Source organism: Sciurus carolinensis, chromosome 14 (genome assembly GCF_902686445.1).
Source record: "Sciurus carolinensis chromosome 14, mSciCar1.2, whole genome shotgun sequence".
Classification (NCBI taxonomy): Eukaryota; Metazoa; Chordata; class Mammalia; order Rodentia; family Sciuridae; genus Sciurus; species Sciurus carolinensis.
In genome coordinates, this window is record NC_062226.1 from 71,374,060 (window position 1) to 71,400,559 (window position 26,500).

The 26,500-nt window shown below is 44.0% G+C and overlaps 1 protein-coding gene across 1 annotated transcript; it reads right to left on the minus strand.

Annotated features, from left to right (window-relative positions):
- Nucleotides 1-554: 554 nt before the first annotated feature.
- Nucleotides 555-26,312, minus strand: Klf9 (KLF transcription factor 9). Its single transcript, XM_047525854.1, has 2 exons — nt 24,859-26,312; nt 555-1,066 (listed from the first exon to the last, which is right to left on the minus strand). Exons 1-2 carry the CDS (start codon nt 25,361-25,363, stop codon nt 837-839), a joined length of 735 nt encoding a protein of 244 aa, XP_047381810.1. The 5' UTR covers nt 25,364-26,312; the 3' UTR covers nt 555-836.
- Nucleotides 26,313-26,500: the final 188 nt, after the last annotated feature.

The following is a 26,500-nucleotide window of genomic DNA, read 5'->3' on the forward strand; positions in this document are numbered from 1 at the left end:
GGTGCCAAACAGAATGTCTATCCTCAAAGCATGTGTTTAACTTATTCATCCTCTGCATTAGAAAATAAAAGTGCAGCTTATGTCCAAAAAATACAATTCATACAAAGCAAGGCTGAAAAGTTCCGTACTTGGTGTAACCTTTCCAAGGTTGGTCTTGATTAAATTCGGACTCTGCTTACCCATTGACTGTAAGGAACTTTTTTTGTTTTCGAGTCTTTAGATGGCGGATCATGCTGGAGTAGATGTGTTCTTGCTTGCATAAAGACAGCTGTGCTATGGAGTTTCTTTTTTAATCTCAAAAGTTAACGTGATTCAAGAGAGTGGTTTTGCTAAACAAACTGAAGCACACTTGTCATTACATTAAAAGGTAAGAAAACAATTCGGAGAGACTGCAAGCATCAAGGGCCCAGAATCGCTGTGTGGTGCCACAGGTCAACTCACCCAGTCAGACATATGTACACCGGTGTGAATCTTTAAAATTCTACCCTAGTCTTGGCCTTGCCCCCTCCCAACCCCAGCCCCCCCCCCCCAAAAAAAAAAAAAAAAAAAAACTAAAGGAGAAAAAAAAAAACAAAAGCATCTGCCTCCCTCCAGCAGTCAGAGACGTTCCCAGAGTTGCCTCTGCAAGGGGACAAGTGTTCACTTCGATCTGAGGCTACCATGTGCTTTTTTAAAAACAATATAGGGAGAGGAAAATCAGAATATTGACCAAAGAGCAGTGACCTCCTGCTGTCCCCAAGCCACTTCTGGGGCTTGGTTTCCGTGTGTCCGTCTGTGTCCTGGGAGTCGTCTTGTCCTTCGGGGTCCATCCCTCCCTGGCTGCCGTGGGTAGCACCTCACAAGGGGTTGGCCAGCGCCTTTTTCGATCGCTTGATCATGCTGGGGTGGAACTCGGTGTGACGCCGGGCGTGCTTTGTGAGGTGGTCGCTCCTCATGAAGCGCTTCTCACACAGTGGACAGCGGAACTGCTTTTCCCCAGTGTGGGTCCGGTAGTGGCGGGTCAGCTCATCTGAGCGGGAGAACTTTTTAAGGCAGTCTGGCCACGTGCAGGGAAAGGGCCGCTCACCTAAGAGAAGGGAATTGAGACAGGATGCTATTTAGAAATCATGTGGGTGATAACCCCTAAGACTCAAAGGATAAGTCCCTTGTCCACAGTGTTATGGGCTGGATTATTTCTCCCCTCCCCAAACGCTTATGTGGAAGTCCAAACCCAAAACTTCAGAATGCTCAGTTTGGTGGCCCAGCCTGTAATCCCAGTGACTAGGGAAGAGGATTGCAAGTTTGAGGCCAGTCTCAGCAATTTGGCCAGGCCCTAAGCAACTCAGTGAGACCCTGTCTCAAAATAAAAAATAAAAAGGACTGGGGATGTAGCTCAGTGGTAAAGTGCCCCTGGGTTCAATTCCTGGTACAGGAAAAAAAAAAAAAAAACAAAAAAAAAACAACCCCCAAAACCCTAATACCTCAGAATATTGACCTCCTTATCTGTGGGTTTCACATCAACAGATTAACCAATCACAGATGAAAGATATTCAGAAAGGAAAAACTGTCTCTGTATTGATCACATACTCTCTTTTGCTCTTGTCATTATTATCTACACATCACACTATAATGACTATTTACATAGCCTTTACATTGAATTAGGTAGTATAAGCCATCTAGAGATGACTTAAAAGTGCATTGAGCCAAGTGTGGTGGCAAAGGCCTGTAATCCCAGTGACTCGGGAGGCAGAGGCAGAAGGATTGAGAGTTCAAAGCCAGCCTCAGCAACTGAGTGAGGTCCTAAGCAACTCAGCAAGACCCTGATTCTAAAGAAAATATTAAAAAAGGGCTGGGGATGTAGCTCAGTGGTTAAGGTCCCTGAGTTTAATTCCTGGAACAAAAATAAATAAAGTGCATGGATTATATGCAAATTCAACATTTGCATGTTCTATGATGGACTCCTGCATCAGGTGAATTTTAGCATCTGAAAGGGGATTCTGGAACTAATCCCCTGAGGATACCTAGGAATAGTCTTTAAAGAAGTAATGAAGTTTAAATGAAGTCACTGGGATGCTCCTTCATCCATGACTGGTATCCTTATAAGAAAAGATCAGGCCAGCATGGTGGCACACGCTTGTACTAGCTCAGGTGGCTGAGGAAGGAGGATTGCAAGTTCAAGGACAGGTTCATCAACTTATTGAGGCCCTAAGCAACTTAGCAGAACCCTGCCTCAAAATAAAAAATAAAGAGGGCTGGTGGGGCTGGGGATATAGCTCAGTCCGTAGAGTGCTTGCCTTGCAAGCACAAGGTCCTGGGTTCAATCCCCAGCACCACCCCCACAAAAAAAAAAAAAAAAAAAAAAAAAAAAAAAAGAGGGCTGGTGGTGTAGTTCAGTGGTAAATTGCCCTTGAGTTAAATCCCGAGTAGTGCACCTGCTAATTAAAAAAGAGATTAGATAGGAGTCAGTGGCACACACCCATAATCCTAGTCACTCTGAGGTACTGAGGCTGGAGGATCGCATATTCAAAGCCAGTCTCGGCAACTTAGTGAGACCCCGTCTCAAAACAAAAAATAAAAAGTGCCAGGGATGTGGCTCAGTGTATCCCTGGGTTCCATCCCCAGTACCAAAAAAATAAAATACATAAGGACACAGACATATAAAAATTAGGAAAGACCATGTAAATGCAGTTAGAAAATACCATCTACAGGAAGAGAGGACTCAGAAGAAACCAACACAGCTGCCTCCAGAACTGTGGGACATATTTAACATCTGTTGTTTAGCCACCCAGTCTGTGACTCTGCCCTAGAAAACTAATATAATGAGTAAAATGCTGAGAATCATCTTCTCTAGACAAATAAGCTTGGTATTTTGTACCCGTTGGATCCCTCAGAAAATTTTTTTCTGATTTTATTCTATGCAATTGCTGGTTTCATCAGTTTTCTCAGGACTTCAAAGCCTGAGCCCTCTGCTAAATTTCCTGACATCATAGAGATGGAAGAGGATTGAGGCATCCTATCCAACCAGCCTCACACCTGGAATGATCCTTTCCCCTCAAACTCTCTGATGCTGTGGATACCCAGTATCAGTCAGTCTTGTGACAAGGAGCCCTAATACCTGGCAGGACAGCCTGGTTGCTCTTGAGCATTTCGGTCACAAAGATTTTCTTATTGATGTGAACTTTGCCTTCCTGCAAGGGCCATATTTTAGTCAAACCAGAAATACTGCTACGTAATACCCCTTCAGAATCATGTCTTTCTCCAATCTTATCTCCTTTAGATTTAATGAACCCAATTTTTTCCATATAACTAGCATTATAAAAGTAATCATATGAGCTAGGTGCCATGGTACACACCTGTAATCCCAGCTACTCAGAAGGCTGAGGCAGGAGGAGCGAAAGTTTGAGGCCAGCCTGGGCAACTTAGTGGGAACCCTGTCTCAAAAGATAAAAAGGACTGGAGGTACATAGCTCAGGGATAAAGCTCCCCTGGTTTAACACCCAGTACTGCCAAAAAAATTTTAGAAAACAATAATGATCACAGGCATGCAGACAGAGATAAAGGATTCTGGTGCATTTTCACACTGTATTCCCATTGGACATCCCAAAAGGTTGCCCCATTTTATAGATGAGAAAGGGGTTAGAGTACTTGCTCCCTTGAGCAATTAGAAAACAACTGGAAAACATGAACTGACTCTTTCTCCCCAGTGCTGAGCCACCTGCACCTAGCCACTCAACTATCCTGTCTCTTTGTGGGTCATGAGGACTTGGCACTGTTTCCAGATCTTTCCTCATTCTGATTGCTTTCCTTGGAGTCATGCTAGTGTTTCTGTGTCCCACTTAGAATGGCGCTAAGCCCTGCTTGCAAGAGATACTCAGGCTAGCCTGTCCCTCATCCCCTATCAAGGTGATGGCAAGGGGAGGGCCTGTGTCCACATCTAGGAGGGACACACAGAAGCAAAAATCCAGAATGAGCACTTGAAGATGAGAGTCTGACTTGCTCATCACGTTAAGTGGTTGTCATCGCCCTGCTCTGAAGCCGTCTGCCTACTCCTCACACCTTTCCAAGCACAGCCAAAGCAACCGCTTCATAGACACAGGACACACAGGCTCCTGGTTTCCACAGAACTCTCCAGACATGTCTTTGGTAGGTGTGATGAGTGAATATTTTCTCACTCCTGTCCCAGCCTTCCTGGAAGCCAGAGAGAAATTGCAGAGGCTGGGAGCTGTCCAGCACCGTGCATCTGAGTCATCTGAAAATTATCCCCCCCATCCCCGCCCGCAGCTTCTCCTAACCCATGCTGATGGGATGTACAAATAACGTTAAAACAAAACCAACAGCAACCAATTCTGTCAACTTTGTGATAATCTCTGAGCAGAGCGATGGTCTGACACTCTGTACAACCTCCATGTGGGAAACCCAGTTCTTGTGGGAAAACCAGTGTGGAAAAACAAATCGGTCGCAGCTGATTGTCTACATGCAGATCTAGGTATAAATCCTCAGTGAGCTCTGGGCTGAAGAGCTGCGACGGCAGCAGTGGATGCTAGGTGCTGCCCAGTGGAGGAGCCTGGGGGTAATGATGCATGAAAATACTCCTGTAGGGGGCCGAGAAGAAATAATGAAAAGGTCCTCACCAAAAAATCCAACAAAGACGTGGAGGGCAAAACTATACTTTTGCAACTTGTGCTGCATTCAAAGCATTTTTACCCACTTCTGCCATCATTTGAGTAAAAAGTAAAATGCAGATTGTAACAACCCAATAAGGTTGACCTTGAGGCAAAGACAACATCATGTAGGATTTTTGCCCTTCTCACGCTGCCCAACACTTACAAAATGCTCAAACTTATATACAGTCATCCTTTGGTATCCATGAGGAATTGGTTCCAGGACTCCCTACCACATGGATACCAAAATCCAAGGATGCTCAGTTCCCTTTTATAAAATGGAACAATATACTTGAACATCTTATGTACTTTAAATGATCTCCACATTACTTATTATGCCTAATTGCTGTTTAAATAATTGGTACACTGCATTGTTTAGGGTAATAATGACATAGAAAAAAAAGTTTTTTTTCCTGAATATATTTTTATTTTTTATTTTGTAGTACTGGAGATCAAACCCAGGGCCTCTTGCATATGACCACTGAGCCATATCCTCAATCTCTTTTCTGAATATTTTTATTTGTGTTTGATTGAATCTGCTCATGCAGAACCCATGAACACAGAGGGTTCTGTGTGTGCGTGTGTGTGTGTGCGTGTGTTACTTAATCTGTACATATTGATTAAAACCACCTCAGAAAGTTACTAGGATAATGGACAAGACTTCTGGGCTATTCTAGAGTTAGACTGCAGCAAAGTCCTTTCTGACCCCCAAAAAATGTCTGTGAGGAAATATTCTAATACATGCTACATTAAATATATAATAAGGAGACAGAATTTGTAGAGTTATAAGTAGCAAAAAAGCAGACAAAAGAAAACAAAACAAGGTCCCCTCTGCACTGCAGTCTGATGTGGAGGGGAGAGACAGAAGGGGAAGGCAAAGCCTGGTGTTTCCTCACTGCTCGCTAGGACAAAACTGTCAGGAGTGGTTTTCTTGGAGGCTTGGTCATGTGGCTTGGCTTACTCATTGGCATCTGTACTTGCGTCTTTCCACTGAGTCATGAGAGGAAGGGGTTATTTACTCGAGGGAATCTATCTACTGTGGGGAAAATGGACTGAAAGGCTAATCTGCTGTGAGCTAGAATTGGAAAGGAATAAGGCAATCTTGCATTAGGAAGATGGCTTCACAGAAGTGACACTTGGTGGAATGCATCATGAATCCACTGTGGGTACAGGGGACCTTCCAGGTCTCATGCTGACAATTGATACAGATGGTAATGTAATCAGACCCATTCCTACTGATTCACTTTTAATTTAGTTTACATCCAGTTGTCATTTTGTGATTGTCCTCATTGCTTCTGATGCTGTCATTGACCTAGCATCCCCTGCCTCTGAAGTGTTCCAGAGAGAAGAGAGGGACACCCACAGAGCCCCAAGGAAATCAAGATCCCACAGCAGTCTGTGTTAGCCTCACAGAACTTGTATAACTTAAACTAACAGTTGCTAAGCATGTAACAAAGATCTGCTTGGAAGTGAGTTGCTAGTGCAAGAGTCCTCAGATCATGTGTGTTCTTTTGGAACCCTTTGGAAAACTACTAGGCGCCTTGGTCAGTGATCGAAACTTGGGGTTAGTACACTACAGCCCATAAGCCAAGACCAAATGGTTGAAAACAATCCAAAGAATATTTCATGGAGGAGAAAGTTATATGAGATAAAAAAAATTTCATGCCCCTACATAAAGTTTTACTGGCAACAGCCACACTCAACTAGTTCAACTATTATCTATGGTTGCTCTCTCAACCACAGCAGTGTTGGGCAGTTGTAACAGAAACTGTATGACCTGCAAAGCTGAAAATATTTACTATCTGACCCTTTTCAGAAAATTGGCTGGCCACTGATCTTGATCAGAAGATTTGGAATTCTACCTGATGTGTTAGTTTTTCATCATTGTGACCAAAATACCTGACATAAACAATTTAATGGAGGGAGAGTTTATTTTGGTTCATGTTTTTCACTATGGTTGGCTGGCTCTGAGACAGGAAACATCACGGCAGAGGAAAGTTGATCAGCTCATAGCAGCCAGGAAGGGTAGGAGGGGAGAAGAAACATACCAGGGACAGGATATTGTCCCTAAGGGCATGCCCCCAGTGACCTACTTCCTCCATCAATGCCCTACCTGCATTCTCAGTAGTCCATTTAGCTATCAATGAATTAATCCACTGACGATGTCAGAATCCTCATGCTGCAGTCACTTCTCAAAATTCCCAACTCTGAACATTGCCATATTGGTGACCAAGACTTCCACACATGAGTTTTTGAGCGACAATCCAGATCTGAACCATGACACCTATTGTTGAGTTTGTAAATTCAAATGTCCTCAGGAGTAAGGTACATAATAAAATGAGTACAACACCAGTTGCATTGAATGACAGGTCGGAGTGAAATCTGTGGTCTACTGAAGATTGCCTTCCCCACCTAGGTGTGCAAATTCAACTCTAAAACAGCACCAGCCAGCAGTGTGTGTGCAGACTGGACTCTGCTTGAAGACCTACAATTTCTGGTCCTTTATTCCAGTGAAAGGTTTGCAGACAACCCTCTATGAGATACATCCCCACATGTTAGTAAATGGCAGACACGTAATAAGGTATCACCAAGAATGATATGTGGTTTGGGGCTGGGGATATGGCTCAATGGTAGAGCATGTGTGAGGCCCTGGGTTTGATCCCCATCACTGCGCACACATAAGATATATGGTTTGCACCAAAGAACATAAAGACATGGGGAGAAGACTGAAGTCTAAATGGGACCCAAGAGGAGGAAAAGAGAGAACTTCAGGATTGTGACTTATCCTTCATCCCACAACCTGGGGGGAGAAACCAAGTCAGGCCCTCACTTTCTTTCGGCTCAATGCTAAGGTCCAAAGGAAAATAAATGGCCAACCTTCTTCACACCAAACACATCATATAACAAACAATGATCAAGCAGAGATTCTTTAAACCTGTCTTTAGTATTAATGAAAGTTACCATCCTCCTGGGGGGAAAAAAACCAGACTTGTACCAGTGCTTTATTTCTGGCCTTCACAGGAAAACACACCCAGAGGCAATGACACAATAAACTCTGCCTTACTGGAGCAGAGCTGTTAATAACAAGTTTCTCTGAGTTCTCATTATTTATACACCACTCCCCACCCCTTTCAGCAACAAGCTAAGCACCTCTCCCTGACAGACTCAGAGCATAAAATAAACTTAATCAAAAAAGCTACTGAGCACGGCACGAAATGTGTGAAAAGACTCTCTGCAGACACAGATGGGGCCCCAGAATTCTCCTGGGCCTAACGTGGGTTAGTAGAGAAGCAGAGTGGGGCCTACAGAGCACAGGGAGAGTTCATTTCTTGAGAGTTTCCTCTCTACCAGTAATTAGCTGATGATGCCCAGAGAAGCTCATTCTTCTTTGGAAGGTCCTGAAATGAATGGAGGGGAGTCCTCCATATAAAAGAAAGAGGACAGGCTGTTTGGCAAATGCAGGGCTTGTACACCCAAGTCTTTGCCGAGTCCCCAGAGTTCAGCCAGGTTACCACTAAGATCCTAGCCTGGGGTCAGGGAGGCCTTCAATACAGTCTCCTTCCTACCTGGTTCCTCTCATCTTCCCTTCCCAGAGTCCAGGGAAGGGCATAAAAGGGTCTAATGTTAATCAAGGCAGGGCCTTTAAAAAAAAAAAAAAAGTAAACCAATCTGGTAAAAAAACAAAAACTAAAAAAAAAAAAAAGGAAAGAAAAGATTAAGGGATTCAGGCCTCCTCTTCAGAATACAACTCAGATGGGCAAAATCTTTAGGAAAAAGCTGTGTTGTTTGCTTGTTTGTGGTGCCGGGGGTGCAGGGCCTCTACCACTCTACTATTGAGCTACACCCCTGCCCCTAAATAGTGGTTTCTAACAGCAAAAAAGTACCTATAATTCTCTGGTAAAAGGATTATTTGACATTAGAAAATCATGTTGATGTTATTCCGTTTTAACAGGCTAATACACACACACACATGCACACACAATCTTTGCCTTGAAAGATGCAAATATGTTTGATACTATTCAATGTTCATCCCTAATAAAAGATTTTAGGAAAACTGAAGAATAATTCCTCAGCAGGATAAAAATAAAATGCAGATCTGAAACCTTCCTGCTGCAAGGTCAACAGTGAAATAAAGTTAGCATTTTTGCCTGGTGTGGTGGCGTACGCCTATAATCCCAGCAGCTCGGGAGGCTGAGGCAGGAGAATCACGAGTTCAAAGCCAGCCTCAGCAAAAGCGAGGTGCTAAGCAACTCAGTGAGACCTTGTCTCTAAATAAAATACAAAATAGCGCTGCGGTGGGCCTGTTGGTGAGCAGAACTTCTTTTTTGTCCAACATCTTGACGAGGCTCCAGTAGCTGTTACTGTTGCTGCTCCCAGGCTTTGCAATTCCACCCAAAGAGGAAAAGAAGATAGATGCTGGAAAAGTCGGTCAAGAAAGACAAGGACCCAGTGAACAAATCTGGGGGCAAAGCCAAAAAGAAGAAATGATCCAAAGGCAAAGTTCGGGACAAGCTCAACGATCTAGTCTTGTTTGAAAAAGCTACTTATGAGAAACTCTATAAGGAAGTTCCCAGCTATAAGTTTAAGATAACCTCAGCTGTGGTTTCTAAGAGACTAAAGATTCAAGGTTTCCTGGCTAGGGTAGCCCTTCAGTGAAGGACTTATCAAACTGGTTTCAAAGCACATAGCTCAGGTAATTTATATCATAAATACCAAGGGTGGAGATGCCCCACCTGCTGGTGAAGATGCACGAATAGGTCCAATCAACTGCACATTTGGAAAAATAAAACTTTATTCAATCAAAAAAGAAATAGGGCTGAGGATGCGGCTCAGTGGCCAAGTGCCCCTGAATTCAATCCCCTGTATTCAATAAATAAATGAATAATTAAATAAATAAATAAGTAAGTAAATAAGTAAATAAAAAGTTAGTATTCTTACTAAATCAAGCTGAAAGAATAAAGGTACACACACTCTTGTCATTATTATTGAATGTTGTAAAGGAAATGCTAGTGAATGAAATTAGATAGTAAGACAAGAAGTTAAATGATGGGAACGAGGAGGCTCATTAAGTGAGAATTATTTGCAGTTGACACAACTTCCTTATTTGGGAAAACAAGACAAATTCATGAAGAATCTCATATAAATTAAGCACAGCAGGGCATGGTGGTGAAGTGCCTGTAATCCCAGCGACTCAGGAAGCTGAGACAGGAGGATCCCAAATTCCAGGTCATCCTGGGCCACTTAGAGAGACCCTGTATCAAAATAAAAACTAAAAAGGGCTGGGGATGAAACTCAGCAGTTAAAGTCCCTGGGTTCAATCCCCAGTTTAAAAAAAAAAATTAAAGTGCATACATAGGCATAAATAGACAAAAGAGCAATGGTTTTCTTACATGCTAACCTCCTAAGCATTAGTACTCAGAATAAGCTTAACAATAAAAGTTCAGGACCATCGAGAAGAAAGCTATAAAACCTTGATGTGAAATAAAATGAAAAAATGGAATGTTTCCCATGTTAGACTCAATGGTGTGAACATAGCAATTCTGTACAAATTCATCTATGAAATTAACACACGCCATAAGAATTTCTTCTTCTTGAACACGACAAAATTATTTCTGAAGCTCATTTGGAAGAATAAACACACCTAACTTGCCAAGAAAAATTTTAAAAGAACAAATAATAAGTGAGCACTTGCAATAGTACTTATTAAAATGCATTATTAAAGTTGTAATAATTAAGATACTAGGGGCTGGGGAGATAGCTCAGTTGGTAGAGTGCTTGCCTGGCAAGCACAAGGCCCTGGGTTCAATCCCCAGCACCACAAAAAAAAAAAAAAAAAAAAAAAGAAAATAATTAAGATACTGAGATACCAGCATAGGAAAAGACAAATTGGTGGAACAGAGTAGAGCCTGAAATTAACCTAAGAATCTATAGGGATTTAGCATATGGCAAATGGAGTATTTCAAATCAATGAAGCAAAAAATGTTTAATTCCATGAAGGATGGAGACATAAGGTTAAACAAAAACTATCTGGATCCCTACCTTATACTTCCCACTTAAATGAATTCCAAATGGGCTATTCGTGTAAGTGCAAAAAATAAAATCATAAAGGTAAAAGAAAATATAGGTGAACAATTTTTAGAATCCTGGAATGAAGAGAGACTTTCTAAACATGAAACCAAAATTCTGTTAGAAGGCCAGTTTTGAATACATAAAAATGCTAAACTTCTATGTGGCACAAATATATGTTTATTTGCATATATCTATGCAAAAAAAAGGACACTTGCAAATCAAAATGAGTAGTCCAATTTTATAAAAGTGGGAAAGAATGCAAATAAGCAATTTACAAGGTAAGAAATACTAATGACCAAGAAATAAATATATAAAAAAAACTCACACATAATCAAAACATGCCAATTAAGACACCAACGAAATATCTGTGAGGCTGATGAAAATGTCAAAAAGTCCATTCTTACCTACCATTGGGGGAGGCTTGAGGAAACAGGCACAGTACCACACTGGTGAGACTCATGATTGATCCACAGCCATCTGGCAATATTTTTCTTGGAATTATTTTTGGTAATAATTTTAAAGGGACATGAAAATATAGAGGGATACAATTTTAATGTTCAACAATAAAAAGCTGTTTTAATATATCATTGTGGATCTATATAGTGGAGTAGTATGGACCTGTTTAAAAAAAAAAATTAAATACCAGACTGATATAAGAAAACAGAAAGATGTTAGCTATATACTGCTAAGTGAGAAGGTCAGCTGGGTGAGGTGGAGCACACCTGTAATTCCAATGACTCGGGGGGGGCCAGGGCAGGAGAATGGCAAGTTCAAAGCCACTCTCAGCAATTTAGCAAGGCCCTAAGCAACTTAGCAAGACCCTATCTCAAAACAAACAAAAAAGGCTGGGATGTAATGCTCAGTGGTAAAGCATTTCTGGGTTCAATTCCCAGTACAAAAAAATTTAAAAAGTCATCTGCTGCATGCATGCATGAATGTATGAATATCTACAGAAAGAAAAAAAAAATCCTGGGAGAATAGATACAAAATGCGAATGGTGGTTATCTACTAGTGAGGGGATACAGAGTCTTTCTGTTATCTTCCCCTACATTCCTGATTTTTAAAACGGTGAGTTCAGATTTCTTTAACTACAAGAAAAAGTTATTTTAAAAGTTATTTTAATATTTTTAAAAAGTATCAGTGAGAGTGGTGGTATATATCTGTAATCCCAGCAACTCAGAAGGCTGAGGCAGGAGGATTCCAAGTTTGAGAAGCCAGCCCAGATAATTTAGACATACCCTGTCTCAAAACAAAATTAAAAAGTGGTAGAGTGCCCCTGGATGCAATCCCTCGTAATGCAAAAAAAAGAAAAAGAAAAAATACAAATAATAAATAAAAATATATTCTGTGGGGGCAGAGGTATGTGTAATTTACTTTACATTGAGAAATTACAGGGACATTCCAGGTGTCCAAGACCCAAGAAAGGAAGAGTCAATCTGTTTCCTTCTCAAACAAATTGTTAGAAAGTTAAAAACTTTCTGCACATACATCTGCTTTCTCACTCCTCCTACTCCCCGCCACCTCCTCTTTCCATATGTGTGAAGGAAATGGCCCTCACATGAACAGACAGGAAGCTTCAGAGGTGGAATCACAACAACAGCCATGGCAGGAATTGCCCAACAAAGAACAGCCCTGGCTAGGAAGAGAACAAGGAGAAAGAATGATCAGAGTCCAGGAAAGCATTCCTCAAGAACGAGGTTGCTGGGCACACAACCCAACACAGCCCCAGACCCCAGCACCCAAACACCTATGTTCACTACCACCTGGCCTCCCTTCCCACCCAGAGGCAACAAAAAATGGCAGGTACAAACGTGACCAGTTGCTTTTTTGCATGCTCCACTACCCTCGTGGGTAGAACCACTAACATGACAGAAGAGGTGTACAGTCAACCACCACCCCTTTCTTGCAGAAATAATTTCAGTTGTTAACACTGGATGCAAAAATCAATAATCCCAGCAGCTCAGGAGGCTGAGGCAGGAGGATTGTGAGTTCAAAACGCCAGCCTTGGCATCTTAGCGCGACCCTGTCTCTAAATAACACAAAAGGTGAGGGGGCTCTGGGGATGTGGCTCAGTGGTTAAGTGACCCTGGGTTCAGTCCCCTGGTACACCCCCCACACACGAAAATAAAGGTTTCCTTTGTCAGAAATATTGCTATCCGTAGATGTTCTGGATGAATACAAATACCCCAATGCTATCCCGTCCTACTACCATTTGCTCTTGACTGCTCACTGAATCCCCCTAGGGTTTGAATTCCTTTTGTTTCATTTGTTGATTCAGTGGAATCACTATAGAGCTTGGAAGTAAGATTTTACTTCCTGATCCTTGTGTGCATGTGTGGAAAGCAGCTGGTGCCCCACTGTATGTTCTGAAATGGGAAGGGGGTGTGTGTAACAACTGCATGCTGTACTTCCTTCCTGTAGCTCTTTGGTGTCTAGGAAGCAAGCCTGTCTGCCTATTGCTAGTATGACCTCAACCTCAATGGATCTATGAGAAAGCTCAGGCAGGCTGGTGGGCCTCCAATGAAAGATGGCTGACAGGAGATTCTTGACTCAACCCAGCAAGAGCTGTATCTTGGTGTCTGTTGTGTGGATCCCATCTCCTAGCTCCCAGATAGCCACTCCATCCAAAGGGGACACAACCCATACTCTACGGTGCAGTTTGTTGTTAAATTAGAATGTTTGGTAGCTTACATATATTAAAAGTATTTTTGACTTAACTATATTCCCAATGTATGTTTATTAGGTTGTCATCCCAGCAAATACAGGAACATCTGTATAAATACAGAGGTTTCTAAGCGGTGCCCTGAATCCTAAACTCTCCTTTTGACAGGGTTGGGAAGTCCCCCAAGAGTACCACCGTTGCCTGGCTTCCCCAGGCATACTGGGAGCATGCATAAGCCCCTCTGAGGAAGCCCACCTACACATGGTGCCTGACAAGTTGGACAGTTGTGGCTCGAAAGGGTTGTATCTCAGTGCATGCCTTTAAGATTTCTACCCTTCCCCAAATTAGGGTGGGAAGGACTGTGTTCCTAAGCCCAAAAGCTCACTTGGAAAAACACCGCTAGAAGAGGGCTGCCTCACAGTGTCCGCTGAAGACCACCAAGAGCAAAGGATGGCATGCCACATGGATGGCTCTCTCATGATGACAAAACAACAAGAGCCTCCTGCCAGCTGAATAACAGAGCACAATCACAAGAAAGAAAAGCAAAGGACCCCAAATCAGAGCAAGAACCCTGATTTTGTAAACTTTAACCTAAGAGAATAAAGTTTATCAGAAGTAATTGTGAGACCCTGAATTGCTAAGATAACATTTTTTCCCTGACAGCAAAAATGGAGACTGGAGACTGGTTGTCCCGTGTTGCATGCCTATAATCTCGGTGATATGGGAGGCTGAGTCAGGAGGATCACAAGTTCAAAGCCAGCCTGGGCAACTTAAATCCTGTCTTAAAATAAAAATTTTGCAGGGATATGAAAAATGGTGGATCGAGACAGACATCATTACCCAATGTACACGTATGATTACACGAATGGTATGAATCTATATCGTGCACCACCAAAGAAACGAAAATTTGTACCCCATTTATGTACAATGAATCAAAATGCAGTCTGTGGGGAGAAAAAAAAATAACAGAATGAATCAAAAACTATTACCCTAAATGTATGATTACACAAATGGTATGCCTCTACTTCATGTACAGAGAAATAAGATGTATCCCATTTGTTCACAATAAAGATGAATTTTAAAAAATGCAGTCTGTAAAAATAAAAAAAAATTAAAAAGAAAATTTAAAATATAAAAATTTTAAAGGGAGCAGGGCTGGGGATGCAGCTCTGAGGTAGAGCATTTTTGGATTCTATCCCCAATACCAAGAAAGAAAAGAAATGAAGACTGGGGCCTAATTAGTAGATGCCTAGTCTTCCTGACAAGAGGCACATAAAGACTCACAGTGACAAGCAATGCTATTTGAGCAAGTGTTTGCAACTCTCCCCTCTGGGGCTCTGCTCACTGCTAGAACCAGGGTACAGCTGCGATGACCATAATTCCTACTCACAGGCCACATGGACTGCTATCCGTTACGGTTTTTCAAACTTTAACCCCTGGATTCCTGGGATGAAGTGGACCACTAAATTCTCATGGTTTGGTGTGTTCATCACCAAAGACCACCAAGAAGTGCAGGCCTGAGCTGTCCAACCATCCTGAGATCTCAGAGGAACCCTCCTTGGGATAGGTGTTTCTGGGTGGTGTCTTGAAATTTGGGAACATACAGGAATTGAGAATAAATGACTCAAGGGAAACAGCCCATGTTCTCTCCTGCTGGGAAGCCCTGATGAGCCGGGTCCTGCTCACAGAGGAGCATTTTGTGGCTGGTCATGGGTATGATTTGCAACACGAACGAGGGAAAGCCAGCTGTTTGGTGGTCATTCGGCTTACTTCCATTAAAATGATAATGGTATAAAGCTACAGTAGAATTATGGTAGCCCTGGGATTTAAGTCAAATTTATGTGTTTTGTTTTTTTTTTTTTTTTTTTTAGTTATTTTCGAGCTCTCCTTTTTGTTTCTTGTGATTTCTTAGGGTGTTTTTGTGTAGTATTGTGCACACTGAATAGCCTTCTGGATGTCAGTGGGAACCGCTACATAAACAGTTCATCTTTGCACAGACTAGGCCTTTATTAGCACATAGGGTAATAAGTGTTCCTGTAAACATGATTCATTTCTCTGAGCATTAAATGGACAGTCTTGAGTTAGGATCAAGTGACTGGCTCTGAAGATTACACTATTATTTGAAAATAATGCAGTTACTTCTTGCTTTGTTTCCTTTTTCATTCTTTCTTTTTCACCTTTTCTGTCTTTTTTCTGTTTTTCCTCTAAGATCATGCTGTCATATTTGTTCCATGTGAGGCTTTAGAGCTAGCTTCAAGATCATCTATCTTCTCAAAAAGGCCTATAAGTATGAATCGGCACAAACATGTCCAAATAATCTATTTTCTGTACAAACCTGTTGTCTGTTCATTAATGGCCTTTTAGGTTGAAGTCCAGAGATGAGAGGAAAAGATGTCATACGGTTTTGTCTCCCATTTAGTCAAACTGTTCTTTGGAACATCTGCTTGTGGGTCTAATTGAGCTAGTAGAGGGACTAGGTGTTAGTTTTGCCTGTCTTCAATTTATTCCCTTTTGGGTAATGAACAACAAACTCTGAAGTTCCTTTTTCAACTACTCCTTCCCCACTGGAGTCCATGTAATTCCTGGAGGTTATCACACTCTTCCAGACCCAGGAGGTTGGATGAGCCCCAGTTAGGCCACAGGAATTGATCTCAGGGATGGACATACATTTGAGTTTAGCCATGGAGCTTAAGGCCAGGGACTTTTGCTAGAATCATTGGGAATGGGAAATTTCCTTTCCATGGGACTTGCTGAATTGGCAGGATGTGAGTCTGGCATTGCAGGCAGCCATCTTAACACTTTTTGGAGACAGCCTGCCCATGAATGAAGCCAGAGCAAAAGACAACAAGGCTGAGTCCCAGAGACGGAAGACACTGAGCACCTGTATCCAGAAAACCTGAAACTCTAGTTACCCCAGATGTGTCTGCAACTTGAACCAATAAAGTTCTGTTTTTTTACTAAGCCAGTCCAGGTTTGGATAGCATGCAACCAAAAAACCCTGACTAATATAGTATTGGATCTAAAACTGAGTTCTTTTTCAATTGAAAGGAAACAGTTTGTGGATAACTATGGAAAATACAAGGTAGGTGTGATCAGTGTCCAAGATGTCTGCCAAAACTCCTAGCCAAGGTTCGTGATTACCAGATAAAAACCAGAGTTAGAACAGGAGTGGACAGCTGAAAAACGGATGGCTTTGGGGGAGCCGAATCTAAGAGTTAAACAGTCTCTTCCCACTACCAGAAACCCAAGTGGTTTAAGTCAACAGCTATTCATTTACAACTCCAAGCACCTATAAACATACTAGGAAAATTCCACTGTAACCTTGGATCAGGTTAACTACTCTGATTTCTCCTATGAAATAAGAATAACAGTCCCTTTCTATCACAGGTACTGAATGCCATGAATGAAATCATTCAGCTTGGAACCTAGCATATAATATATATTTGATGTGTTATTGCTGCTATTGACAAAATTCACAGTGACTGCTATCAGCATTTAGCACAGCTTTCTGCATAACAGTCCCTCAATATTATTTAAAGAAATGATTCATCTAGAATTCTAAACAAAAATTCTAAGAATCTTTAGCTGGGCATGGTGAGTGGCACGGGCCTATAATCCCAGCTACTCAGGAGACTGAGGCAGAAGGATCACAAGTTCCAGGCCAGTCTGGGTAATTTAGCAAGACCCTACCTCAAAATAAAAAAATGAAAAGGGTTGGGAATGTAGTTCACTTTTAGGATGCCCTGGGTTCAATCCCCAGTGCTACAAAAAACAAACAAAAAACTCCTTCCAGTTCTAAAAGGTCTGCTACCTGCAGGAAGGCCTGCTCACTGGTTCCACTTTTGTTCAAGTCAGACCCTCCTGCAGGCATGCATTTCTACTAGGATGAAGGCTTAGCTCCAGAAACAAATTTAAACTTCAATGAACACAAAACATCACTGCCCATATTTCAAAACCTTGTCATTAATTTTGTATGGCTTAAGATTCTGTCTTTTTATTTTAATCTATTGAAATAATGTCCTCACTCTTTTGAAAGACTCAATCTGGTCAGTAAGGGATGAATTCCAATTCTCCTGTTCAAATTTGTGAACATAATCATTTCACTAAAAAAAATAAATAAATTCAGGGGCTGGGGGTGTAACTCAGTGGTGCAGTACTGGCCTAGCATCTGCAAAGCCTTGGGTTTGATCCCTTGCACTGCAAAAAATAAAAATAGGCTGAGCGTGGTGGCCCATGCCTGTAATCCCAAGTGGCTCAGGAGGCTTAGGCAGGAGCATGGCAAGTTCAAAGCCCGCCTCAGCAATTTAGCGAGGCCCTAAGCAACTTAGCAAGAACTTATCTCAAAATAAAACACAAAAGGACTGGGGATGTGGCTCAGTGGTTAAATGTCCCTGGGGTTCAATCCCCGGTAAAAATTAATTAAAATTAATATTCAAAGATCTAGCAGCTCTGGAGTTATATGGTCAACTAACTGGTTCTTGCAGCTCTGGAACCATTAGGTCTAGATTCTCGGTTCTTATCTCAGAATTCCTGTCTAGTAGAGTTCACCATAAACTGAGATAAATAGGGAAAGCCCACAGAACATCATCATTAACACAGGCATTAAGGACAAATGGAAATGGGAGACCCTACAAACGAAAAAATGGATGCCTTTCACTCCCTTAGTGGGGACCTCATACTAATGAATAATGTTAATCTTATATTTGCTGAGGGGACTGCTTGATGTCCCGACAAGAGAAATGTTTACTTTTGGCCTTAATGCACCACAAAGGTATTAAAGTTTCAGGAGGATTCCAGGAAGGGAATAGGAACCCTCCCACAGCTATGCCCTGGGCTGTTCCGGGAGTGGTGCTCCACAATAGAAGGGCAGAGGCCACAGGCTGACTCCACCTCTGCCCTTTTACTTGGTTAATTCCTCGAATCAGCTCTTTAAACCCAAGTTTAAAAAAAAAAAAAAAAAATGTTAAGCACAGATTGAAATCCTCAGGAGAACCTGAGGAGAAGGAATTCAAAATGAAGGAAGAACTGAACATCCAGAGAACTAAGCTTGAAATAGAGGTTTTAGTATTTTCTGCTAAAAAACCCTTCAGGGTACCTGGTACCCTCAAGGGCTGCCTAGAAAAGGTGGCCCTGGTAGATTACGCAATAGGTCCAGAGTCACGTGCTAGTGAAGGCAGATAGGCAGGCAGCTTTTGAGTTCTGGCAGAGTGCTTCCAAAGCCTTCCAAGTCCCCCAAAATATTTAAACAGAACACTCCCCACATCTCTGAGAGGATGGCACATGCTTTTTTACAGACAAAATGATGGATGAGATGACCTCTCAAGGTCACTTCCAACCTCTGAGTTCTATTCTTTCAATACTAATGACTGCTGCCACCAAGTGCTCTGGACCAGGCCTAGGCCTGTGACTAACTTCCAACACAAAGTGGGGTGGAGGGAAAGCCAGGATTCCTCCAAGACCACTGACAGAGGATCTCACTTCTTTCCCTTTTCAACCATCTGGGATTATTCTCCCCGCCCCACTTCTTTTTCTTCTCCTCCTTTTTCCTTTACCCCTCCCTTTTTGTGTGTGTTGCATAGAAACACAAAGTGCCTTTGTACCAATTACTAGGCACTAATTCACGCCGTTCAGTGGGCGCTGGGTTTGCTGGAGAAACATTGGGAAAAGGTGGGTGGGTCGGATGTGGGGGAGGGAGGTTGTCAGTAGCTAAGGCTCTGCACACTGCAAGCTATTCCCCGAGGCTGAGAACAGCCAAAGGGAGATGCGGGGGGATCAGATTTGGAAGTCAAGACTAATGAGGAACACAGTAAAGCCATTAAAAAAAAAAAAAATCAAGAATGCTAATGATCACAAGGCTTTGAGAAATCAAATGGATGGGCTTCCAATCAGAGCATCACATGCTGTCTTAGGGACTCCTGAAAGTGAGTACTGGGAAATCATCCGCCCACTTCTCTTCTCAATGAACTTATTAGGGAAGACCATTGTCAGCCACTTTCCCAATATGTCACATGATGTTTCTCCCTGGGAAGTTCAATCTGGGAATTTCCCACAGACGTTTGCAGAATGACTAGTTCTTGGGAGAAACGTCAACAGTTGAGACAAGAATATAAATCTGATCCTTATGTTCAGAATCCAGAATTCATTTTCCCCAGGTTACAGCTTTGTGTCTGAAGGTAATGGGGTGTTGACCATCCAAACAGCACTGTTTACTCTAACACCTCCCCCTCCCACCCAGGGCCCCACTTACACCCCTCCCCTCACTTCTCACCACCCACAGAAGATTTGAGAGGAAAATCACAGAGATGATGTGTGTACTCTGTAATTTTACTCCACTTGTGTTTTCTTGTTGTCAAACAGTAATCCTGCCAGCCTCAGAATGACTCCTCTGAGGCATCTCCACCCTGTCACTGCTAGGGCAGATAGATGCTGGATGATGGGGGACAGGTGAGAAATGAGGGAAGGATAGCAACTGGTCCTTTCCCCCTTTCAGGACCAGGAATAAGAGCAATCCTGGCCCCCCATCCTCATGGGGTGACTATGGCCATGGGCTGGAGAGCTGAGGGGCCATCCTTCCCTGGATTCATGGGAGTCTTCACCTTTGGTCTGACACAGAAGCAAACCCACAGGAACCATGCCTGCTTAGAAACCTTTTCTGTCTGCAGAGGCCATCTACATACAACCCCCTTTGCTCCATTCTCCAAGGCAGATCGTTCTTTCTCCCTAACAGGATACTTCCAAGTATGTTTATATTCTATTATTGGGGGTAGGGTGGGGTGACATTGTCCCTAACGGCTTTGGAAGGTGGAAAAAAAAAAAAAAAAAAAAAACAAAAACTCTAAGTTTCTGCAATAGTTTGTGGCTTTCTAAAAGGTCACAGTCCATAAACAGCTCTACAATGTGACTGTGGTATTAAAATATCATGGCGGAGGTATGGGCAATCATTTATTAAAAAGTCTAATCTCATTAGGGGAGAATGGAAAAAAGGTAGAGAAACATTTACCTGTGCAAGCTTCCCTCAGGTTTAGTGGTTAAAAAATGCCACTCTCTAAATCAGTCTGGGGAGTCCTGTGGAAAGAACAGGGCAGAGAGGATGCCTCTTTAAGGACCAGGGTACAGGGTCTTGGTTCCACTCAGGAAGAGAAGAGAAAGTGGCAAAGACCAGGCAGGTGCTGCTTTGTGGGCAGGTAAGATCCCTTAGTCAGGGCCTGGGGTCAGAATAAAGCTTTTGGTCCCTGAAGCCCTACCCCTTGGGGAAAGGAGATGGGTCCCCCTTGCCCTTCTGACACTAGACTCAAGCAAATAGTTGACTCCAAAGCTAGGGAAAAGAGTTCAAGAGGCTCAGAACAACCCGGCACCTGTGTAAACAAACTTTTCACCTGAGTTAAGAGGGGGCCAGTAGTGGACACTCCTAGAGGAGCTGAAAAATCTGTTTCTGGTATTGGAGAAGGACTTCTGCTGCGGAGGCTATGCAGGTCCCTTTTACCAGGTGGTCTAAGTGTCCCAGGAAAACCTTCCAATAGGCTAAGGAGCAGCACAGGCAGCCAATCGGGGTTGCTGCGGCTCTTGCCACTCCTTGTTGTATAGATGTTTCCTTTTGCTTTATTAAAAAAGATGTTGCGGGGCTGGGGAGATAGCTCAGCTGGTAGAGTGCTTGCCTCCCACAAGGCCCTGAGTTCGATCCCCAGTACCGCAAAAAAAAAAAAAAAAAAAAAAAAGATGTTGGTTTTTATTTATTTATTTTTTATAGAACTGGGCTGGGATGATTGGTGTTTGGGACTGATTTTCAGACTCCCATCACCTGTGTCATCAGCTCGACCTATTGTCACCTATGGATGACAGCTGACTTACCCCCAAAAAAGAGTAAAATAAAATACTCTTAGACACGAAAACAAGGTCTAAGGTTTCTGTTGATTGTTATCAACCCAGTGTGACTCTATATCAGCCTGTTCTGATGGCTTCAGATCTGGAATTAGGATGTAGTTATTTCCTTCTCCAAAGGATACACCTCCACCCCACCCCAAATATGCAGTGCCTTGTGCAATGTATCCACAAAGTCAGGAGACTTAGGATAAGCTCAATGCTACATTTTCAAATAACAGCAGTATGGCCTGATACATTTTGGTCTGCTACCAGAGTCTAAAAAGCCTGAGAACAGAACAGAGTGTATTTGCTGCACCTTTTTTTTCCTTCCGGATAACAATGGATCCATTATTTAAACTTTAGGTTTATCACCTAGATAGATATATCTGGTCTAGAAGCTGAGGGAAATCAAATTGAACAAATTATTTGAAAATGTAAACTAACATGTGCCAGGAGAGATGGAGCACACCTATAATCCCAGGAACTCTGGAGACTGAGGCGGAGGACCACAAGTTCGAGGCCAGTCTCAGTAATTTAGTGAAATCCTACCTCAAAATTAAAAAATAAAAATGGCTGGGTATGTAGCTTAATGGTAAAAGCACCCCAGGTTCAATCCCCAGTACCGGAAAAAAAAAAAAAAAAAAAAAGTTTATCCTATGTCCTTACTTTGAGGACATGTTCTATATTACACACAAACTATAATATTTAGCCTTGCTCAACGGTGTGGAGTCTTAGTAAGTGCTTTATGTATTTATTTTTGCAATGTTGGGGATCAAATCCATGGCCTCACACATGCTAGGCAAGTGTTCTACCATTGAGCTATACCCCAGACACTTCTACGTGCTTTATATACGTTAACTTTGCACAAGAACCTATGAGTTTAGAATACTATACCTATCTGTGGATTAAGAAATGGAGGCTCAAAGTAGAGGTTGTAAACAAAAATGCCAGCAGAGACCATCTTAATGATTAAAATAAGAGGCACTGGCCCACACAAGAAATGATTAGTTCAAACTGATTGTTGCTAGACAAGAATTCAGGTGCTATATTGCCAGATTTTAAAATTTTTCCACAGAAGCCAGATTTCTATATTTGTGCTGAAATTCTGATTTTTAGATGTTGTAACTAATTAATTTTTATATACTCTATACTGGCCAGGCCAAACAAATGCACAAGCAAATTCAGCCACAAACCTCTAGTTTGAAAACTCCGAGTCAAAGCAATTTGCTCAGGGTCTTACAACTAGGAAACAGGACACGTCACAACCCAGTTCGATTAGCCTCAACTCTCCTTTCTCTCGGGACACTATGTAAAGAAGCTACACCAAAATAATTGAAAACTTGTTGAAAAAATTCAACTTCTAAAGCTGCTGCTGGTCTACTATGGAAGCAGCAGCTCTTTGAGGCTCTATAAGGAAGTGAGCAAGCAGAGGGATTCTCAAGGGAATGTTGAGCAGTACTGAGCAAGGGGGTGTGGCTGGGATTTTAGCTCTTAAATCTTCACAGAAGGCAGACATTTTAAATGCTATCTCTGTCCACTCTCTGGATTTAACTACCAGAAGAAAGAAAATCAGGAAGCTCTTTACCCCACCCAAAAGAAGATTTAATTTGAAGCTGTTATCTGAAACTTCCAAATGCATGAAACCTCCTACAAGTCTCTTAAGAGTATCCTTAATACACAAGTCCTGCTTCTGGCAATATTTAGAGACTGGGGGGTTTTTGTCCAACCATGTGCTAGGATATCAGACCCCCCACCTTCACCCCAGACAAATAAGACACCAGCAATCATCATATCACTAGTTGTAAAAGACTGTAGCACTTAAAATGGGATGAACATTTCCCTTCATTTCCCTCTCTGGACTGTGTAAAAGGTTCTCCTGAAAACAGCTGAGCCGACTTGCCTTATGGAGAATTAAAGAGCAGCACGCATGCACGCACACATAAGCAGCCATTTCTATAAATGCCTAAGAAAAGCACTCAGCCGAATGGCCCAGAACCCTGGAAATCCTATTCCTGAGTCTGACCCACTCTGTAGCTCACAGAGGCATTGCGGGCCTCCGCAGCTGCACAACTGGGCAGCTCCCTGAAGGAGAAAATGTCTTTGCTCAAGGTGGCAGTGGGTGTCTATGTGAACAACTGAACTCCGGGAACATGGCTGACATGGCCAGGCCCGCCCAACAGCTGCGGTGAGTAACACCCTGGTTGATACACCCCTACTTCACCCCCAGAGCCACGCTAAAGGTCACAACCCCCAATGCTGGCACGTGCCTTTCAACCTTACAGATAGAAACTTTAAAAGGTGCTGTTTTATGGCAACCTAGATGCTGACCCTAAACAGAACCTGATCTTGCATTAGCCATGGAAGAAATTCAGATTTATTCCTGTGCCAGCAGCCACCTCCACAAGAATCACTTTGGAAATAAACTGAGAGGCAGTCACACAGTCTTTCTCTTAAGAAGCAAAAGCAAAGCAAAACGGAAAATCCCAACAAAGTATCATTTTGAAACCAAAGGCCCAGGGTCTCTCCTTCAAAGTATCAAACCGTTACACCAAAAAGCTACCTTCCCAAGCAACTCCAACAACCTCTTAAACATGGCGTCTATAGGGCACAGGGAAAAGCTGTTGAGAGGACCAGCCCACCCCCACACACCTTATCAGAACAGCAGCTATAAAAGAATCTCTCTAAAGATGGTCGGACAGTATGTCCAAATGTGAATGCTTTCCAACTTTTTCAGTGCATGTTAAATAGAACCAACAGAACTGGCTAACCAAGGTCCCCACAAGTCTCCAAAGCCCATCTTATACAGCAGATGTCTTTGCAGTCGCATTCATTTATCCAGCCTTGCTGCTTGTTCTCCCTGGGGTCGACCTGGCAGCCTCCAAAGCCGCCCAACATTCACTACCTTGACCTCCAGCAAGGACCACACCTCCACACAAACCGCTGTATTCAGGGTTGGAAGGCCAACCCAAGTCACAAGGGGGAAAAAAATCAGCTCTGTAATTTCGCTCACTGAGAGGGCTAACTAGTGACGAAGTTAACCCACCAACCACTACTTGATCAAACTCCTCTGCTGCCTGAAGCAGTGTCATTTTAAACCTCTCAGGGGACTCTAGGCCAAATTTAAAACCACCTTGGCGAACCCTGAAAAGTAGCAGGCATTCAGCTAAATGAGTCCTTAGTCATCCTTAAACGGCTTGATGTAAAATGTGCAGCTTCCCCCCACGTTTCGACCACCTCACTGCAACCCCACAACGGAATGAAATAAAAGATACGCCATCTGACTTTCCCACCACCAGCATCTTCACAGCTGGGGTGCCCCACCATGGCCGGGTGCGGAGTCCCGGGGGCGGGGCGGGCCGGGGGCGGGGCGGGCCCCGCTCCTCTCCAAACCACGCAAAGCACTCTCCCTTTCCGCCAGTTTAAGGCTCTCGGTGGCTTCCAGACACCGGGGACAATTAAGGAGAGAGTGAGCTTTCCGTCTCGGTACGATTAAATTAGTAAAGAGTTAAACAGCATCGTATCCAAAATGTTTGCACCCTCTAAGCCGAGTGCGGTGTCCTGCACCCTAGGATCTCTGCCCGGCCAAAGGTTAACCCCAGAGCGCGGGGGAAGGACGACGCTGCTAACCTGTATGCACTCTGTAATGGGCTTTGAGATGGGAGGATTTTCCATAGACTTTCCCACAGCCACTGTAGGGGCACTTGTGCCTCTTTTCGGAGGCGTGTTTCCCTTTCGCAGCCACTCCAGGGTGGAGGAGGGAGAGCGGGCTGGGCGCGCTGCCAGGATCCTGTCTCTCCTCCGGGCTGTGGGAAGGACTCGACCCAGATTCGGTGGTCACGTCGCTGTCGGATCCCATATCCTCATCAGGACTCTCCAGACTGTCGCTGCACACCGATGGGGTCTGGATGGGTCGGTACTTGTTCAGGTCCAACAAGCTCTTGGCAATGGTGACCAGCGTGCAGTAATCCTTCCAGGTGTCCCCCGGGTCACCGTGCTCCTTGGTCACCTCGCGCTCAGGTAGTCGCAGCCGCTCGGTTTCCGGAGCGCCCCCATGCTCCGGCACCGCAGCGCGGTTCGAAATGGAAACCAGACACTGGGCAGCCACAAAGTCCATGTAGGCGGCCGCGGACATGGTGCGGGCGACAACAGCCTCGGAGGCGCGGTCAAAGTTGGTGGTGGCTGCGGAGGTTCGGCTCTGGCTGCCCTGGCCTCGGACGACTAGCGCGGCGCGGCGCGGCGCGGCGGCCAAGGGGGCGGGGGCGCGGGGCGCTTCCGACTCGCTAGAGCGCCGAGGCGACCTCAGCCCCTCATCTTTACGTAACCGGCAGCGCCTCCGCACGCAGCATCCACGGCCCGGGGCTCCGCCGCGCCGCTGCCTCTCGACGCTGTCCCTGCCCTGCTCTGGGCGCGATCCCCACGACAGGCGCGCCGGCCCCTCTAAGCCGGCTCCCTTGGAAAGATGCCACACGTGGCGGTCGCAAGTTTATTCGACTGAAAACGCCCCCGAGGCGCTGGGAGAGGAAATTGCAAGAGAAGCACACGCCCTCGGCCGCCTCACCGTCGAGCCAAAGCCCCTAGACATTCACCCGACCACCCCGACGCAGGTGGCAAGGAGCAGGCGGAGCGAAAGGTCTAAGACACACTTTTCCCCCAGTCCACTGACGGCTTCTGAGCCCCAGCTCCTGCCGGTCCGCACCGTTCCGGCATTCTCTCGCTCAGTAACAATTTCGCAGAATCCCATCACGTCACAATCCAAACCCCCTCCAATTGGCCAGCGGGGAGGGTGATTCAACTCTGTTTACTTTCTCCCCCTGCCAGTCAGAACGGCCTTTCGGTGGAGAGGTGCGTCTAGAACTGAGGCGTGCGGCCAATCCGACTGTTCCGTTCTGCTGCCTCGTGCTACCCCTACAGTCTCGAACGCTGACATTTAAAAGGGTAACGGCCGGGAGGCAGCAAAGACGCGGCCGCTCATCCTTGGCGTGCTACTGGGTCCGACCGCCGGCCCAGGCCACCTAGCTTACATGCCAGTTTGCAGAGCTTCGGGACACATCCTCCCCAGTCAGTTGCACTCGTCCTGTGACAAAAGATAACTTCAGTTTTGGTTTTCCAGCCCGCAAACAGTTAAGTGACTTCCTGCAAACGCTACAGTCCCAGCAACCAGCCTTCCAATCAAAAGTAAGTTGGTTGATGTCACTGGCATTCGCTCAGCCAATCAGAAGGACGTTCCGAAAGCAAGCGCTCGACACTTGTAAACGCGCAGAGCTGTAGT